The sequence below is a fragment of the Acartia tonsa genome, chromosome 12 (assembly GCF_053477335.1).
Source record: "Acartia tonsa isolate MP-2025a chromosome 12, ASM5347733v1, whole genome shotgun sequence".
In the NCBI taxonomy this organism is placed as follows: domain Eukaryota; kingdom Metazoa; phylum Arthropoda; class Copepoda; order Calanoida; family Acartiidae; genus Acartia; species Acartia tonsa.
This window is the reverse complement of record NC_137271.1, coordinates 41,861,139-41,881,402: the sequence shown is the minus strand read 5'-3', so window position 1 is coordinate 41,881,402 and position 20,264 is coordinate 41,861,139. Positions and strand designations below refer to the sequence as shown.

Below are 20,264 nucleotides of genomic sequence, written 5' to 3'. Positions count from 1 at the left end.
CTAGTGTAATAAACAGCTCAATGTCCCCTCCCTTCCTGGCTATTGTCCATTGTAAGCCAACAAATAAGAAACGTTAAAATAAAACTTTGGGGACTAGTGTAATAAACAACCCAATGTTAATTACGGCCAAATTGATAAGACAATGGCCGATAAACTGATGTACACTCCCAATAATGCTACACAAAATCACCAATTCTGTGGATTACAGCCAGTGCAGTGGTTGAAACGTTTCAACGCTTAAGTAATTATGAACCAACCAATCAAAGTTTAATAAAATAACCCCAAAGTTGTTAAGCCAACGAACAAGAAAACGATATTATAAAACTTTGGGGACTAGAGTGATAAACAGCCCAATGTCCCCTCTCTTCCTGGCTAAATAGTACAATTGTACATTGTTAGGCTAACAAATAAGAAACGTTATTATAAAACTTTTGGGACTGGTATAATAAACAGCCCAATGTCCCCTCCCTCACTGGCTAAAATAAAACATGTGGACATCAACTTAATGAACCAACCAATCAAAGTTTAATAAAATAACCCCAAAGTTGTTAAGCCAACTAACAAAGAAAACGATATTATAAAACTTTGGGGTCTGGTGTGATAAACAGCCCAATGTCCCCTCACTTCCTGGCTGTACAATTGTACATTATACATGACTGTTTATATTTTCACCAGACTTGCACTAAACAATTACTAAGATTGGCATGCTGAATCTAAACAAGGGTGACAATGTTCATAATAAGTAGGTAGCGCAGTCACAATATTTCTTGCTTTGAGGTAAACTAGTGGCTACGCCCCCTAGAGGCCTCTAGGGGCACATAAAATGTTTTTTTATTCAATATGTTTACCAAAATTTTTTTGTTTTGTTTGGCGGCGTTGTTTTATAATTTTTTTTTCGCTTTAGAGAGTGGTGGTATCCTCCCTCAAAATAGGTATAAACCTTTCCAGCTTATGAGAAGCTACACTGTAAAGGAGAACTTTATCGGTTCAGTGGTTAGCGAGATCCTTTGGTACAAACAGACAGTTAGACAACATTCTTTTACTTTATTATAAGGATAAACTTAATACAATGCTAAAAATCTAAAGTTATATTAGAAAGTATTCAACAAATAATTAATTTAAAATTAATTTAACTGTTTAAATACAATAAAAAAGTTTTCGAAAATTCCACTAATGGTCAGAAAAGCCTTTTGAATTATAGAAGTATATTTTTAATTGTACAAAATTAAAGTTTTTTAACATAATAATATTTCTTTAATTCAGTTCGAGTCTTGGCATTTCAGACAGTTATTTTTTTTAATAATGGGACCTATAATAGTTATTTATCGTTTTGTATCAGAGAGAGTTTTCCGCAGATATTAGAATGAAAAAATTATAAGATTAAAATCAGTTTTGTTAGACCCGAGGGGCCGATGTGCTGAACTAACAAAACTGAAATTAATTTTTATATTAAAATTTGTGTAAAATTGTCTGTAATACGATGAGATACATGATTTTCAGTATTACTGAGATGCTGTTCTAATCCAGCAAATATAAATCGGTTTCGAACCAATATACCAGTATTAAGTTGCTATAGTAACGGATTCTGAGCTCTATAGAACGTACGCATTGCTTGTTCTAAAAGGTCACCAGACTGCAAAAAGTATAATTTTAAAATTGAGATATTTTTATGGGTGTCGTCAAGGACATTATAAATTGTCGTGTGTCATCATTCCCGCAAAAATATCAAGAATTAAATTTGATGCTACCCCCTGAACCTTATTTTCGAGATGTTTTTCAAGCATTGCATTAACACCAGTTTTTTTAACCGTTCCTTCGACCCCTCAGGGCTAAGAAAACTGGTTTTATTCTTATAATCTTTTATTTTATTATTCGCGAAAAGCTGTCTATAATAACTATTATTAAAAATAAATAAAAAACTATGTATATCTTAAATTTCAAACGTTGTAGGCGTCCAATTATAAATTGTTTACATATTATAATTGCAATCATATTAAAGAAGCTAAATATAAATGTTTTAGCTTGGTATTTAGCTATTTTTTTTTGTTTTATAGTGTTTTTCTTACGGAAGTGATAGTATAGAACTAAAATTGTTATTATAAAATGGTTGTCATCGTGAAAACAAAAAAAAGTCATGACATTTTAAATTACTCTAAAATGTTTTGGATTCTTAGGTTTATGACTCAGGCGTTACTCGTAGCGCAGCCGCTCGTAGTCGTTGGTGAGGTGATGGTTTTGAATCCAGGCCAAGACAAAGAAATAAATAGTTATTTATTGCATCGTATTATAGAAAGCTTTCCGCGGATATCGAAATGAAATATTATAAGATTAGAGATTAGCCCTGGCCTTCGGCCACTCAGGGCCAACAAAACTGTTATATACTTTTTATTTTTATTTTATTATTTGCAGAAAATTTTCTGTAATACGATGCCATACATGATTTTTCAGTATGCCTAAGATTGGGTTCTAATCCATTATCCAGCGTATATTAACCGGTTTCGAATCCATATTTGAAAGTTGTAAATACTACTGCTGTGTTAGATGTTAATACCTTGACCAAAAAAACAGGCACAATTCAATTCACTTAGGACTTTACGGAAAAAGTCGCACAATCCAAGGGTTGGTGGTGCGCAATTATTGGGATGTTGGTACCTTAGGATCTTCTATACAGGCGAGTCTTTTCTTTGCTATGAACCTAGTAATAGTGTCTAACTTTTTATCTTTGTGACGTAACAAAAGTCGATGGATGAGAGGGGAGATGAGAAAGGAAACCCCTAAAAAGAGATGGATTTTTGTTACGTCACAAAGATAAAAAATTAGACACTATTACTAGGTTCCTTTGTTATCAACCCTCAAGTGGCAAAGTTAACTATAAGTAATGAAGACGAAGAAGGTCCCTCAAAAAAATAGCATGTTATGTCATAAAAACGAGGGATTAGCCATCTCTTTTTTAGGGGTTTTCTTTCCAACTCCTTCTCTCCTCATCCCTCATTTTTATGACGTCATTGAGAGACTTGCTTCGTCTTCATAAGTAATCCTTGTCGGTCTGGATGTATTTCCAGGGAGTAAGGGAGGGACAATGGATCGAATATTCTATTTTTAAGAGACTCAGACTTTGGGTACTGACTTAAAGGGAATGTGCACGAATTCAGCAGGTTCTGACTGACTTTGGGTACTAGCGCATCAATGCCCCGCTAACTAGCTGAGTTAGTTTTGAATATAGCAGACAGAAAAGATGGCTGGTTTTAACAAAAAATTTTTCCCAACAAAATGTCATTTTATATATAGAAACTCTACTGTGATATTTATGTATTAAAAATCTAAGAACCCCTTGAGTTTAGGTTGCAGTTGAAAATATATGAGAAGGGTTGATGAAGTTCTAAACACGATTTTTCTAGGGATTAATTACAGAATGTTTACTACATTGTGATGTATTGGTAATTCAATTTTCAAGTGATTTTTTTTTCTTAGAACTAATTTTGTTCTAAATTATATTACCATGATCCCCTTACAATTTTGGTCAAATTTTCTGGATAAATCTGGTTTTCATAGCTTTTCAGCGGAAACTCTTAAATTTAATTAATTGCCCATTGTCCCCTCCCTTACTCCCTGATGTATTTCTATGATACTATTACAAATGACAACTGATCCATCCAAACCAGGAAATATGGGACCGTAAAAAATAGTAAGAGTTGTTAAACACTTTATCTCATTCGTTGGTTAAAAATCATTGGATTTCATCCCTAATTTTCGAAGTTGTACAGCAGATAACCCAAATATTGCAAAACCTATTTTCAGCTACTCCGGTGAAAGGGAAAAGCGATATAATGTATGAACAATTTATACATTATATATCCAAAATTTAAATTTTTCAAATTTTGATTTTTTTGGAAGTTTGAAGCTAGTAGTAAATATTGAGATAGGATGAGGAAACTTTGTACAAAATCGGAATCTTGTAACCAATTATTGTGACCTACTAATTTCATTGGGTATTTATAACAATTACCGTCCATTGTCTTGTCCATTAATATCCCTTATCCCCCCCCCCCTCTTTATTCGTTGTACATTGTTGTACCCCCCCCCCCCTCTATGTAATATTTTCAAAGATTCTGTATGATAATTTACTTTTTTTTAAATTTAATAAACATATGAACAAATTATTAACTTTTTGTTTATTTACTAAGTATATTTGCGATTACTTTTATTTAATGAAATCTTCCAATTTTTAACATGTACAAAACAGCCTGCTTAATTGCTTCAAGATCCATGTCAGATCTATATAGGAAATAAATGTCTATAAACGAGCTCAAGTTTTCCAAGGAATATATGATTAAAACTCATAGTGCTCCAATAATCCATAATAAACTCTCATTGCCCAGAACAATAAGACCCATTATTTTACTTTATTAAAAATAAATTCATTTTTTTCATTTCATGTTGCTATTTACCTTATATTGATGTATTTAATTTCTAATCATAAAAAAGAAAATTTAAATTTATAATATGATAAATTTAAGAAAACTATGTTTTAAAAGAATTCGATTGTGGCGACATATTGTGTGTTCAAATATTAAACTAAAATTGTAATCATCATCATTAACCCTTTGGTGATGGTAATGTAAAGAAAAAAATATAATTAAAAAAAATCTTTTAAAAATCATTTAAATTATTAAATATTTACTTTCTTTTAGATAGTAATGCCGGGTGAGGAAAATAGATTTATTGAGAAAAAGATATGCATATAGAAAACTAGCCAATAGGGAGATAATTATATCGAGCCAATATTTAAAATAAACCCCGAACCACTTCATTATGCAATCTACATTTTCCTGGATATTTTGTCTACGGTAGACCATAAGTGTACAGCTTTACAGTACATTGTTTCTATTTGTTAAAGCAACAAGTATGATAAAAGAAAAAGATTCTGTTTAAAGTAAAATGCTTATATTTCAATCAAAATCTATATTTTTGTATTTTTTACCGATCCACTTCATTATGCAAATCAAAAGAAAATCAATGAGAAAACGTTTGTTTTGCCCTTTTCTCCACTTTTAAAAATTAATTCTGATAAAATAACAATTTTTTAAGGGATTTATGCATTAATTATAATGAAAAACAGTTTAAGGTAGATTTTATTGATTTTTCTAAATAAGAAATAATTGAAAAAAAGAAATTCTATCCCTATCACTTTAGAGGACAGCTGCCGACCCCCAGTCTTATGGATGAAGCTAAATACATGTAAAAAATAAAAATTTGCCTGAAAAGTATACAAAAATGTTTTTTGATGTGTTAAAATAATCCATTTTAAAATCTTGATTTTGAGGATGATGGCCTTTAAGATGCTCTTACTGGTGGTGATGGCGAGCTAAATGTTATCAAAGTGCATGCCCTTGAAGAAAACTTATATATTAAACTATGGTCCAATTTTTGTAGTCATAGAAGCCTCCAGCCAAGCAATATTAAAAAAGAAAAAAATTGCAATTTTAATTACTAAAATTCATAAAGTAAATAATGTAGTTTTTAGATAATGGTTATATTTCATGTCGAGAGGCTCTACTGGAGGCTGCTATGACTACAAAAAATGGTACATAGGTTAATAGACAAGTTGTTGTAATGGTCATGTACTTAGATAACATTTAGCTCACCTTCACCACCAGTAAGAGCATCTTAAAGGCCATCATCCTCAAAATCAAGATTTTAAAATGGATTTTTTTAACACATCAAAAAACATTTTTGTATACTTTTCAGGGTAATTTTTATCTTTAACATGTATTTAGCTTCATCCATAAGACTGAGGGTCAGCAGTTGTCCTCTAAAGTGATAAGGATAGAATTTCTTTTTTTCAATTATTTCTTATTTATAAAAATCATTAAAATCTACCTGAAACTGTTTTTCATTATAATTAATGCATAAATCCCTTAAAAAATTGTTATTTTATCAGAATCATTTTTTAAAAGTGGAGAAAAGTGCAAAACAAACGTTTTCTCATTGATTTTCTTTTGATTTGCATAATGACGTGGATCGGTAAAAAATAAAAAAATATAGATTTTGATTGAAATATAAGCATTTTACTTTAAAAAGAATCTTTTTCTTTTATCATACGTGTTCCTTTAACAAATAGAAACAATGTACTGTAAAGCTGTACACTCATGGACTACCGTAGACAAAATATCCAGGAAAATGTAGATTGCATAATGAAGTGGTTCGGGGTTTATTTTAAATATTTAATATGGTTATACGTTATTATAGAGAGGCAATGCTCCTTATTAACTATCTTTGGTTTAATAAAACAGTAAAACGACCACAGTAAACTAATTATTAACAATTCCTTAATTTATATCTTACATTAATTAGTAGAAAAGCGACTCTACAACTAGTGTTTGTCCGATCGTTTGTTTGAACGTCAAAAATAATATCAATCAAGCTTTAGGGCTGATTTATATCAACACTAACGGATGCGCGCCTAGCATCTAGGGAAGGGGACATTTAGAATAAACAAGGATGACCATAGTCATAAAAGCGAAGCACTGAAACGGTAGAACAAAATTGTAAGTAAATTTGTTGAAAAATTGCTTGATACAGTATAATTTTGATGGACATACTTACATTTTTAGGACTTGATTGTAGAGTTGCTTCGCGTATAATATTGATATTTGTTGTCCCAGGAAACAATATACCAGAATCAAATCAATCGGATAATTAGATCACATAAAAATTTGTTATTAAAAAAGTAGAAAAATCAACATGTTAAAAATGGACGTACGGACATTCTGGTAATGATTATAGAGTTGCTACGCTTTCTAAATCGTACCTAACTACTACAGAAATCACCATGCAAAGTTTGAAATCGATAAGATAATTCTAACATGCCTAAATAACCGAAAAAAGCTATCCGTCTCAGACGTACGGACGGACCGACCATAATTATAGAAAAGCTTTGCTTTAAAAAAAGCATAAAATCATATCCGGGCCTATGTTAAGCTCACCTAAATTTGAGGATTCAACTTTAATTTAATGCAGTATTGTCAAGATGAACTATAATATTGAATGTATAAAATTTAATTTCTCCAGTTTTAAAAGAATAAATAAGACTTTCCTTGTTTATTGGAGGATTTTAAACTTTAAAGCCATAAATTTATATAATGAACATAAAATATTTTTTTTACAAACAATGAGCAATTGCTTCTTTAATAAACCTTTGATTTTTATTGATTAACTACTCTTTCTTAAATAATTACTTTATACTAATTTATCTTTTATAAGATTTTGTTAGTTTTATTGCTGCGCCGCTTATTAACATTTTTAACCTTATAACTTTTTAGTAGCGAAGCTACTCTATAATTCACTATGTCCGTCCGTCCGTCAGTCCGTCAGTCCGTCAGTCCGTCAGTCCGTCAGTCCGTAACGCTATGGGGGAAATGGGATTTACTCAGCTCCTATAAAAGATAGAATGCTGAAATTTTTTGAGAACATTTCCATCATCAGGGAGCATAATTGACCATAACACATCACTGGCGGTCGGACGGCTTTTTAGCAGGTTTTAGGCTATTTTTAGATTTTCCACATTTTCCCCCATATCTTTGGTGTTTATGGTCAGATTTTCAAAATTTTTTCAGTTAAAGATATCAAAATTAAATTTTCCGTCGTTTGGAGAAAACAACAATAACGGTCAGACTGCCTTTTTGCAGGTTTTTAGCTATTTTTTACATTTTTTACATTTTCCACCATATCTTTGGTGTTTATGAACCGATTTTCAAATTTTTTTCTGTTAAAGATATCAAAATCAAATTTCCCGTCGTTTGAAGAAAACAACTGTGAAGGTCAGACTGCCTTTTTGCAGGTTTTTGGCTATTTTATATTTTTACATTTTCCCCCATATCTTTAGTGTTTTTAGTCCAATTATCTATTTTTTTTTCAGTTAAAGATGTCAAAATTAAATTTCCCGTCGTTTGAAGAAAACAACAATAATGGTCAGACTGCCTTTTTGCAGGGTTTTGGCTATCTTTAAATTTTTTACATTTTTCCCCATATCTTTGGTGTTTGTGATCCGATTTTCAAAATTTTTTCTGTTATAGATATCAAAATTAAATTTCCTTTTGTTTGAAGAAAACAACCATGACGGTCATTCCCATCCACGAAATTTTGCGCTTCGCTACTTATGGATGTTGTCATCCTTGTTTTATCTTATTAATCACATAATTTGATTCTTATGTTTTACATGATTTTATTCCACGATTTTTAGTAGCGCAGCTACTCTGTTTCTAGGGTCTTTCGGTAAGTTGGAAAATGTTAGAAATAAGGATAACAACATCCATAAATAGTTTTGCTCTAAATTAAAACGGTAGAACAAACGAATATTAACAAATATTAATTTACGAATTTTTTCTGCAAAATTCCGTAAATACAGGATTTTGTTTAAGGACATAGAGATGCTTCGCTGGAAATATTCTGAGAATCGTAATTCCAAAAGTTAGATGATTAACTTGTTGCTTATTTGGACCTATGGGCTTCTTGGTAATGTTTATATAGATGCTTTGCTTTCAAAATTATACCTTACCGTTACAGAAATCATTATGCAAAGTTTGAAATTGAAAGGACAATTTTAACATGCCTAAATAAACCATGAGAGCTATCCGTAACGGACGAACAGACTCAAATTATGGAAAAGCTTTGCTTCATCCAAATTGTTATAATTTTGTTATTGCTACGTACGCTACTTCTTATATTCAACTTTATTTTATTCCACGACTTAGAAGTATAAAATTTTAAATAATTGTTGATATAAATACCCTAAGAATGTATCTCATCGGAGTACAGAAACCGGAAAATAAATTGGAAATTTCAAATATTGCAAGCTCTTTAAGTATCCCTTTTTCAAGGACGATTTCTCTTGGGAGAGTGGTGGTACCCTCCCCCAAAATAGTTATAAACCTTCCCATGACCTATTAGCAGCTACATCGTAAAGAAGATCCTTTATTCGGTATAGACAGACAGACAAAGATCCTGTGACTTTTATATTTAAAAAAAAACAGTCACCTAGCATCTGGAAAAACCAAGGAAAATGGGAAAATTGATGGTGTTGACAGCTTTAACCTTTCCGTCAGTTTGTCTTCCTAAAAATGAAAATCTTTAGTAGCGTAGCTATTGTATAATTAGGGTAATCGGTTCTTCCATTCAAAATGCCTATCGAGCACGAAAAAACCATTCCCTTATTTGAATGGGATAGGAATATCATTCTCATTTAAACAAAAACTAATTTTTGTGCTAAAATGTGGTTTAATTTTGGTTTTTAATTTTCATTTTTTTCCCTGAGGTAATTATGCTTTCTTTTAGTAATTTTAACAAAATTCTAAAATCTTCCAAAAAAATTTTAAAATCTTCAAAAAAAAATTCAAAAATCTTCTAAGAATATTTTTATATAAATATGACTGTATAGACATGGGAACTTCAGTTGTGCAAGGCTTGTGGTGCAGAACTGAGATTCTGTTCACCAGTTGCCATCGAGGCTTGTGGTGCAGAACTGAGATTCTGTTCACCGGTTGCCATGCTCATGGGATCAAAATGACTACCTCAGGGAAATAAATGATACCTAAGGGAAATAAATGACTACCTCAGGAAGAAAAAAATTATTTACATCCACTATTTGTGAGAATGAAAATTCAAAACATATTGGGGAGGGTAGTTTCTTTTTCCTATGACTAACCTATAGTTAGTTCCCTATTTTAGCGGGGCTACGCAGTACCCAATATAACCCGACCTAACCTGACCTAAAGTAAGAAACAAACAAATGAAAAACTATCCCACAATTTAGTTTGAAACAAACACTTTCAGGGAAACCGCCATGTATTCTGTCTGTGCATTTGTACGTACTTCTGTATGAAAGTCACCTTCCTGGTGCCCACATGACCATACCAAACCTTGATTGGTCTTCCAGATAAAGAAAAAAACAACTTATTCTAATTTTTGATTATTTATTCCTTTTATCATTATGTCATGTCCTTATTTTAACTAACTCTAGAATGCATTTCTGCATTATGCTACATCCATATTAATTCAAAACCGTTTGATAAATGAATTATGATTGCATATTGCATAATTTTAAAAATAAGCTTCTTTATATGTTTTTGTTTTTTTCTGCAACATCTCTCAAACTGCTATTTGGACCCCCTTAAAAAATAATTCATAAAATTACAGCTATGGAGAGAGGGTGGAGGTTCCACCCGCCAAAATAGTTATAAACCTTCCCAGGACCTATGAAAATCTTCACTGTGAAGGAGAACCATTTAGTTCTAGATCCTTTGGTACACACATATTTTAATTACTGTTAACGATGAAACTCTTTTTTAATAACCTTTGGTGAAGGGGGAGGGGAAGGGTTAACAATATGGCCCTGTGCCTTATATTTGGTCCAACGGCATTAACATAAAAAAGTTAACTATTTAATTGCGTGATTTTTTGTTTGAAATTCTAAACCGTGCATGGTAAAAAGATGCCTATTTTGGCACTAGCTATAACACTTTATCTATCCAAGTTTTTACATCTTTAGCTTTTTTGAGTTGAATATTTAGTTGGCCCAGAAACTCAATGGAAGGATACTGAGATGGGTTTTTAAAAGATTAATGCCGCAATTTTTCGACATTTTTTAGACTTTGATTGTTTGAACAAAGACGATAGGATTTCAACAGAGTATACAACTTAAGAATTCAAAATTCTATAATCATTATTTTAGCCATTTGTATAATGTCTAATACAGCTCTAAAAAGATGCATTAATTAATATACAGCAAAAATGGATTAAAGATAATTTGTTTTTCTTCTATGAAGGCCGTAGCAACAAAAGCGAAATAATTAAATAAATAGTTGTATACTCTGTTAAAATTTCGCGAATTGAAAAAACGCGGCATTCATCTTTCAAAAACCCAGCTCTGACGTTTTTTTACGTGATTTTAAAATTCAATCAATGAATTGATTATGAGGTGCACCTAATGCCGGTGTGCCGTCAATTCTGCATAAAATATAATTTATTATGAATAGTATTCAAAATCACATTGGGAGAGGACATTGGGCTGTTTATTACACTAGTCCCCAAAGTTTTATTACAAAGTTTTCTAATTTGGTAGCTTAACAACTTTTGGTACTTTTATTCATTTTGTTAATTGGTTCATTAAGTGTCCAAGCGCATCAACCACTAATTGCAATCTACAGAAGGGGGTAATTTTATGTATTTTTTTATTTGTCGGCCATTGTCTTTTCCTGACAATTAGATCCCTGATTTAAAATCAAATTATCTAATTTTTAGAATCGCAATGTTTGATGAAAAATAATATTTTTTTTTACATTTTGATGGTCTAGCGAAATTATCATATTCTAATTTTTGTGATTTTGGCAGAAGTTATGTCACACCCTACATGTCATATGTCATAATATGCAATAACTAACCTGGGTGTTTCTATGAAAAAGAAAATAAATGTTAACAATAATTTAAGTTTGTTGACAATCTTTCAAAGCTACTCCATAATTAACTTTGTCTGTCCGTCAGTCAGTCCGTAACGCTATTGATGAAATGTAATATACTCGGCTGTTATGGAGGATAGACAGTTTAGATTTTTAGTGAATATTTGCATCTATTATATACATTTTGTCAGTCTGTTTGTCAGTCATACTTCCAAAGACCTCATTTTCATCTTCACTATAACTCACTTTGTCCATTTCTATTCCATGACTTTTTGTTCCTCGCTACTTATTGATGTTATCGTTCTTGTTTTAATACAGGTAGAATCAGAAAATTAAAATAGAATGAGATATCTGAAGATTTATAGAACAAGTGGATTCAAATAGATTCAATGCAGGTTGCTAATTTAATATAAATTTTTGGGGATGAAAAAACGTTTTTGCATGACAAAAACACTTATAAACATAATTAGTGTTTATTTAAAATTGTGTATTCATTGTTTATAGCAATACCAAGATGTTGAATGTGTGTGTTTATTAAGATCACAGTAACGACTTGATTTATCCCTGGATTATTAGGGTTTGGTCTGTTACTTAAGGCCTCTAAACGGATAAAACAAAAATTTCGAAAAAGTCCATCTATATCAAATATATTTTATATTTAAGTGTGTTACTTGAACTTTCTAAAGTATAAAGATGTTTGTGTGTATTCTTAATAAAAAAAATATACCTTAAACCGATTAACCGGTATAAAAATTTATATTTCTTTGTACAAGTTTTTTTCAACTTCCTGACAAGCAAATTGTAGAATATTTGTATATTGGTCTGGGGAATTGTTCTATAATATTCTGCAGGTATATCCTGTATGATCTTGAAAATGGTCATACCATCGGTTAAAGTACGTCTTTAATTTTGAGAGAATAAGTTCATTTTTAGCTCAGGGCAAGTTTTAAGCTATATTTAGCGTGCGGTTATTCACCCTGAAAAGATATAACCATGGACGCTGGACGCACAGACAAGATTAAAGAACAGATTCGCTGCTTAACATTGTCGTTTTTAAAAACTTATATACAAACAGAATATTAAACCTACTATTATGACTCTTTTGTCAGTGGGCCCTCATTTCTGCAAAAAATCACAGTATCGTTAAAAACTTAAAATCAGATGAAAAAACGTTTTTATAAATAGCACAGCTACTCTTTATTTCGGATTTCTGTCTGTAGATACATTAGAGGAAATATGATTTTCTCAAATGCTATTCAAGATAGACAGATAAAAACTTTTTGTAAATTTTCCCTTCACCGATGTCAATAGGTCCCTAATGCCCTAACGGCCATTTAATTAATATTAGAAAAAGTTTTTTTGATGCTATTGTAGGTAGACGGCTGATTTTTTGGGAGGGTGAAGATTTTCCTTTAATGATATCTACCAAATATTGTTTATTATAAGTTGAGTTATACATTTAGCTTATCTTCCATTGTCTTATCCCTTAAGATCCCTGGTCAGACCAATTTTTCTTGTGTCAGTGATATCACCCCTCTTTTGTCGCCGTACAAGATAAGATTTCTAACCCTTGGAGTGGAGGCACGATTTCTTTTCAATTTGTTTCCCCATTCTATCTTTACCTACCGGATCTACGCTATAACTTCAGGGTTCTAAAGGGATAAGACAATGACGATTAATTGATGTATTTTTACAATGATGATGCACAAAAATACCCTTCTCGCAGATTACAATTAGTGGTTGAAATGTTTTAATTCTCAACTTAATGTACCATCAAAATTCAATATAAGTCCCCAAAGTTGTAAAGCCAACGAATAAAAAAACGTTAATATTAAACTTTGGGGACTAATGTAATAAGCCCATCCCTTTTTGATCTGGACCTCTTTGTGCCTGTTTATCCTTGTTATCATGACTATATTTATTATATGACAATGTCATTTTGTCATAATATACATGAATACATCAAGTAATACTTCTTGTATAGAGGAGTTTTCCATATTAAGCTCAGTCTAATATTCATTTTCGCTGGATTAAAACCGGTTCTGAACCGTGATAAAAAAATATATTATTGTGGTTTTATAGAAATTGCCCACGAAAACGTCAATAGGATTTATCTCTTTCTTGTTAGTCTGAGTTAACACCATTTACATAACCGTGGACAATTGAGTTTTCTTTAAAAGGTAAGCTTCATATAGATTCTGAGATTTTTAGTTCTATTTTTTAGGATTTTTAAACTTTGGGTAGTTTAGGGTTATTTTTCTGTCCCATTCCTATTTATTTCTTTGAATACAGAGCCAATAGATGCTAAGGGTGCAACCACTAAAAAAGATAAAGATAGCTATTTTGTCAAACACGTGGAATAATAGGGAAATATCATTTCCCTAAAACAGGCATAACCCATTATACCATTTAACTTATAATGTTCTTATCATAAAAGCAGAGGTAAATTTTTGATGACTCCTGTGGCCGCCAGAATAAAAAAAACTAGAAACAGTTAGATTTATCAAAAAGAAATTCATCTTTTATCATTCAAACAGAAAATTACCAATTCAAGTTTATTCTGCACGCACAGACAAACAGACAAAGTGAGTTACAAAATATCTCTCCAATGAATAAAATTCTTACCACTAATTTGAAGATATGAATTGAAAAAATGTTCTGGCTTAGCAGTAGAAGACTCAAAAATATGCAGGAAACCTGAAAAAAATAAAATACACATAAACAGAACAGTGCGGAAAGTGGATGTTCTTTTTACCCCCAAGGCACACATGCTTCCACCGAATGTTTCGTTAATTTAGGTATGTAAAAATTGTCCTATCAATTTCAAATTTTGCATGCTGATTCCTATAAGAGTTAAGTACGAGTTAGAAAGAAAAGGAACTTTATAAGACCATACGTCCATTTTAAACATGTGGCTTTTTAACTTTTTTAACAACAAATTTGTATTTGATAAAATTATCCGATTGGTCTGATTTTTGGAATACTGATTCTTAGGACAACAAAGTACATTTTTATAAACGAAGAATCTCTATAATCAAGTCCTAAAAATGTAAGTATGCCTTAAACAATATCCTGTATTTATGCAGTTTTTCAAGAGATACAAATACCTACAATTTTGTTTCGTTTGACTTTAATACATTTATATTCTGATTATTCAGTTCTGATACTCTACCCAAGTGTTAATGTTCATTTGTCCTACCGTTTCAGAACTTTGCTTACATTGATGTTGTCATCCTGGTTATTTCCACTTTTTACATCAGAATTTGAGATTTACATGACCTGCGCCTTGAAATGTATTTATGATCTAATTTTATGTGAATTGAAAAGAAGAAACATGAACTACTTCTGGATTTATCCGTTTGCCAAGCCCATTTTAAGTCAGGATGATAATATCCATCAATGTGTGCATAGAAAATTAAAGGTTTCAAAGTTTGAGGGGGTTAAACACCCCCAAAACCCCCACCTTTTGATGTCTATGGGGAATGGGGTTTTTTTAAAAATTTAACTGGGGTTAAAACAAGATTAAAAGTTAAGGTAAAGCAATTTTTAATCAAAAATGCATTATATGTACAATTTTTGACAGGCAATGAAAATTTTTAAGTTGACAACAGCTTGGTTTTATAAATAACAAGGATGCCAGAATATTTTTTTAGATAAAAACAAACTTTTGTTGTCTGTATTACACACCCCCTGCCCCCCGTTTGCAGTTCAAGGGAGTTGTCAAAAATAGTAATAGGGTGTCAAATTATCGCAGCTTAAATTCTAAAATTATCTATGTTTATTTAATGACATTGAAAATCTAAAAGAAAGAGTCAATCAGGAGCTTTTTATTTGAAGGAGTAAGGCATGTAACCTAAAAACAAACTTATTATAAGAAATAAATAGTCTAAAACCATCCAGGGACCCATAAGAAACTTCCATGAAATTGGGAACTTAATCTGTTCTTTAGTTATCGAAATCTTAAGCTACAGACAAATAAAAACCTTATTTTCTATAATAGGATAACTTAACTGTGTTAGTTAATCAGTTGGTACGTTTAGTGTTTAGAAAATTAGAAAGATTTATATAGATGCTACGCATTTAAAAATTCAGGACTATAAATGTCCATTTACTCACTATAAAAAAAAGCATAATAAAAACAAAGATAGAGACAATTTATATACTATTTAAATAGAAACAGTCAAGCAAGTATTATGTCTAAGACTATTGGCATCGCATCTAGTCTTTAGGGGCTTCCCCAAGATGTGGCGTCGGTTTCTCAACCCCCCACCCATATTAGTTTTTGTCTGGTTTAAAACCACCGCAGGACCAGTAGCTATATTTCCATATTACCAAAGATCTTAATCTTCAGACGGACGGACATCGTTCTACGTTGTATTATAGATTAGTTTCAATTCTAAAAAATTCTGCATTAGGAGATATATGTTTTTTTTAAATTTAAATTTTTATTTTAGGTTATAGTCAAAAATTTTATAATTCTTGTACCTATTTCAGGCATTTTGTTAGGGCTCGGCAGCCGTGCGTCGGTTGCGAATAAGCCTTAAATTTAAACCCGTTTTGATGATTTAAAAATAAATTTCTAAAAAGAGGGATTGTCATATTTGTGTTTAGACTTAGACAGCTGTTTTTTGATATTGTAAAATGTAGATTTCCCTGAGGCTTACAGGCGGCTGACGCGCGGCTGCCGAGCCCTGTATTTTGCAATGACTGACATTAAATGTGCTCTTTTGAAGCATGCTATTATAATAATGGCCTCAATAGTGCTTTTAACACACACAAAATAAAATGAGGGCATAAATTTTTTTTTTTGCAAAATTTTTCGACAATGAAAATTGGTGACAGTTTTGTGGTTTTGGAGTGAATCGATCCCACAAGGACCAGTTGAATCTACATCTGGGTAACTTAAAATTTAAATGTACTATTAACAAGTTTTCCTTTAGGTAAAAAAATAATCTACAATTTTGTTTAAAATTACAAATTAATGTTCTGCTTATTATTTTCTGACACCCCACAAGAGTAATTATTTGTTTGACTTCCCTTTCTATTTCATAGCTTCGATAATTTTCTGGATGTTTTCATCCTTGTTTAAGCATTGATCTATAGAAAATCAGTTCTTTTAATAATCATATTGAAAGGATATTTTTGCTGGCCTGACCATACAGCATGACAAGGTTCTATTGAGAATATGGTATGGGGTCAGTCAGGGATCTAAAGGGATAAGACAATGGCCGATCAATTAATGTACATCCCCAATTTTATAACACAAATTACAAATAGTGGCTGAACCGTTTGGATACTCAACTTAATGAAGCAACCAATCAAAATTCATTAAAAGTCGCCAAAGTTGTTAAACCAACGAATAAGAAAACGTTATCAAAAATTTTGAGGACTAGTGTAAAAAACAGCCCGATGTCCCCTCCATCCCTGAGGGTCAGTGCACCAATCAAAACAATATTCTATACTGCATTTACAATGGATATATAATCCTTATACTAAAGTAACAGAATGTCTGTTTGTCTGTTTGTGTGTTTGTGTATTTGTGTGTTTGTGTGTCTGTGTGTTTGTACCGAAGGATCTCGCTAACCGCGGAACCGATCGGGTTCTCCTTAACAGGGTAGTTTCTCATAGGTCCTGGGAAGGTTTATAACCATTTTGGGGGAGGGCACCACCACCCTTCCAAGAGAAATCACAATAAATCGAAATTTTTTTCCTCAAATAGAGACTCCTACGTAACATTGCAAAGGATCGTAGCAATTTAATAGAGACTCCATCGTAAGGTATCTTATTATTTTTATAAAACACCAAACATTTAAAGTGCCACTAGAGGCCTCTAGGGGCGTAGCCGCAAGTATATGGATATTGTGTCAGTGGATATTGCTAATATAGTCATCATCTATTGATCAATGCGTTCCTCATGGTTAGTGGAGTATGGGGTAAAAGGCATAACTATGAGGAGAAGGAGGGGGTATCGTTACATTAGCCAGCTCGTATAATCATTTTATTAGAGTAGGTAAAAATATGGTGCAATATCCAATTAATTCTATATCCATTGCATTTACTCTATAAATTATTTTTCATAGTAAGCAAAGCTTTTTCTATACATAGCATATGTATGTCAGTACTGTGTAATGGATAATCATTGTAAAATAAGGCAAACAAGTCCATTTCAATCTTTTTGATTTTAAACTTCTACATTTAAGAAATAATTGTCAAATTAACTAATTAATTAATCCTAGAATAATATTTTAAGCGTAACACTTCTATATAATTATTGTCAAAATGTTAGTATGTCCAATGTACATATTTAGTATCCTACAACTTCAGCAATTATACTGCAGATAACATTATAATTTTGAGCAGTTTCCCTCAAAGCAGCGTTGCGGAGCCGTTTGTCTTTGGTGCGGCTCCGGCTCCAGCTCCGACTCCGACCTAAAATCAAGAAAAAACTCGACATATTTTTTTCCTACGTCTATTTTTGACTTTTGAAGGTTTTAAAAGTTAAATTTTTTATAAAAATGGACTTGAAAAACTGAATAGGGGCATTTGCACATGACAAAACAGAGTTACCAAATTATAACTTACAAAAAATCTCTTTATTTATCTAGTCCGAAGCCGGAGCCGTTTTTTAACGAAAATTACGGCTCCGGCTCCGCAACACTGCCTCAAAGTATCTAGTAAAGAACAGAAACACCCTCCCTTTTTTAAATTTTATAAAAAAAATATGGGGTGGAGAGGGTGGGGGAGTTTTTAGTTTTTTTTGTCTATTTCTTTTGGTGAGGTTAGGTTAGATTATAGTGGGTAGTGGGTAGCCCCGTAGGGTTTGGAAGCCCCAGAAATGCACTTTAAGGCAAAGCATCAAATTATGTACTTTTTATTCATTTTTATTTATATGATCGTTTTGACTTTGTTAAGCATCGCATTCGCTGTTTATTGATCTTGTCATCCTTGTTATTACTTACTTAAGCAAGACTTTTCTATATTTAAGACTTGCCGTCCAAATGATTTAATTATTATTATCCCTTTCCCCCCCCCCCCTTAACATTTATCATAAACCCCTCCTGGAGAATTTCATATATCAGGGGAAAATTCCAGTGCACGCATTTTTTTATTGTTTTTAAAATGTAAATGTAAATAACAGGAAATCAATAATCACTCAAAAAAAACTTTACTTAAATGTAATTTTTAGATATTAAGCATCAAATAGAGGTTCTATGTAAAGGAGACCCATATATTTTGAGCGGTTAGCGAGATCCTGCGGTACAAACAGATGACAAACAGACATCCTGTTACTTTATTATAAGGATAGGATATGCTTGTCAAGGAGACAGCGAAAGGACAATTGGCAATGAGTATTGAGTAAACCTTCTTTGGGTTAATAACTTGAGTGTCCAAACGTTTCAACCACTAATCGTAATCTATAGATGGGATGATTTTCATCCTTGAAATTTAACAAATGAGTAAAAGGTGTTATATGCTGACTAGAATATTATTTGAATGGTAAACGTAGGAAATCACGTTTTTTTAATGTTATTACACATAGCCTTAGCTTATCTATAATTGGGGCAAATACGTGCATACGTCAGTTTATCCCAGGTTGAGTGAGTTGAGAAAAGACCTATGAAATCTAGAAGTATTACGTCTTACGTTAATATGAATTTCAATGTTTTATGTCGCTATTGTAATAATTCCATGCTATTAATTAAGACGGCTTATGATGATATCTTAGTCGTAAGATTTTGTCTGTTCATTAATCACTAAACCAATTAAGATTACTCTCTTTCTTTATCAAATGGCTAGGGGCGAAGTTACTATTAATAACATAAAATTTTCTGATAGTTAAGTGCAGTTTGTTGTAACTTTTAAAGCTTCTATGGATGTTATCATTCTCGTTTTAAAAATATATATTGCTTAGTCATTCATAAATATTATCTTTAAAAAATTCAAATTATTTTCTAATTAAAATAATGGGTTTTAGGTCTAGCTTTCCGTCTGTCTGAACTTATGTATGTACCTTCGCGTGTCTGCATGTCTGTCTATCTGTCTGTCTGTGTATATCAAGCAAAATATCTCAGCAACGGCTAAACCGATAAGATAATATCATTTCTCGTTTTCATTCAAAACCAGTTCTCATCAAAACGCCGTCGGCATCTCGGGGCTTAAAAAAACTGGTTTTAATTTTATAATTGTACATTTTATATCTGCGGAAAGCTACGATGCGAGAAATAACTATTATGAAAACTTCGTTTTGGCTATGAAGTATTTTTTTATATTTTACTATTTTGCAGGTTTAAGGGGTTAAGACAAAAAATATTTTGAAAAAAACATTTCAAATAAAGTTTGTGGTACTCAATTATCATTAAAGAATTTATTTGGGGCTGAATTATGTCTTGGTATGGCTAGGCTCTAGGCTATTTTTCTGTCCTCAAATACATAGCCCCTAGAGGCTAGGGTTACAGTCCGTAATAAAAAAAGTAATTACAACATGTTAGTAAATTTTGCATAAAGATTACAAATTATTGGGGGGACATAAGCACGCAACAAATACGCGTTTTCACATTTCAACAAAATTTAAGAACGGTTACGCGCAACAGCTATTATAAAGAAAATTATATGATACATTGATAGCTATTTCTTGAATCGTATTATTAACAGCTTTTCGCTGACATATTATAAGATTAAAACCATTTTTTCCGCCCAAAGATGCCGAAGGCACGGGCTAAAAAACTGGTTTTAATCTCATGATTGTATATTTTTTTACCGAGATAAGAGAAAACAATAAAAGGTGCTCTGAGAAAAATGGCGGACGGGATA

The 20,264-nt window shown here is 31.8% G+C and overlaps 1 protein-coding gene across 1 annotated transcript in view; it reads right to left on the bottom strand.

Moving 5' to 3' along the window:
• LOC145333347 (uncharacterized) overlaps nt 1–20,264 on the bottom strand; it is a 111,535-nt gene that overhangs the window by 28,949 nt on the left and 62,322 nt on the right. The window contains exons 7-8 of the mRNA XM_080178465.1: nt 14,079–14,150; nt 9,037–9,113 (exon numbers count right to left, since the gene is read on the bottom strand). Of these exons, the coding sequence (XP_080034591.1) occupies nt 9,037–9,113; nt 14,079–14,150 (149 nt within the window). The remainder of the gene's footprint in view (nt 1–9,036; nt 9,114–14,078; nt 14,151–20,264) is intronic.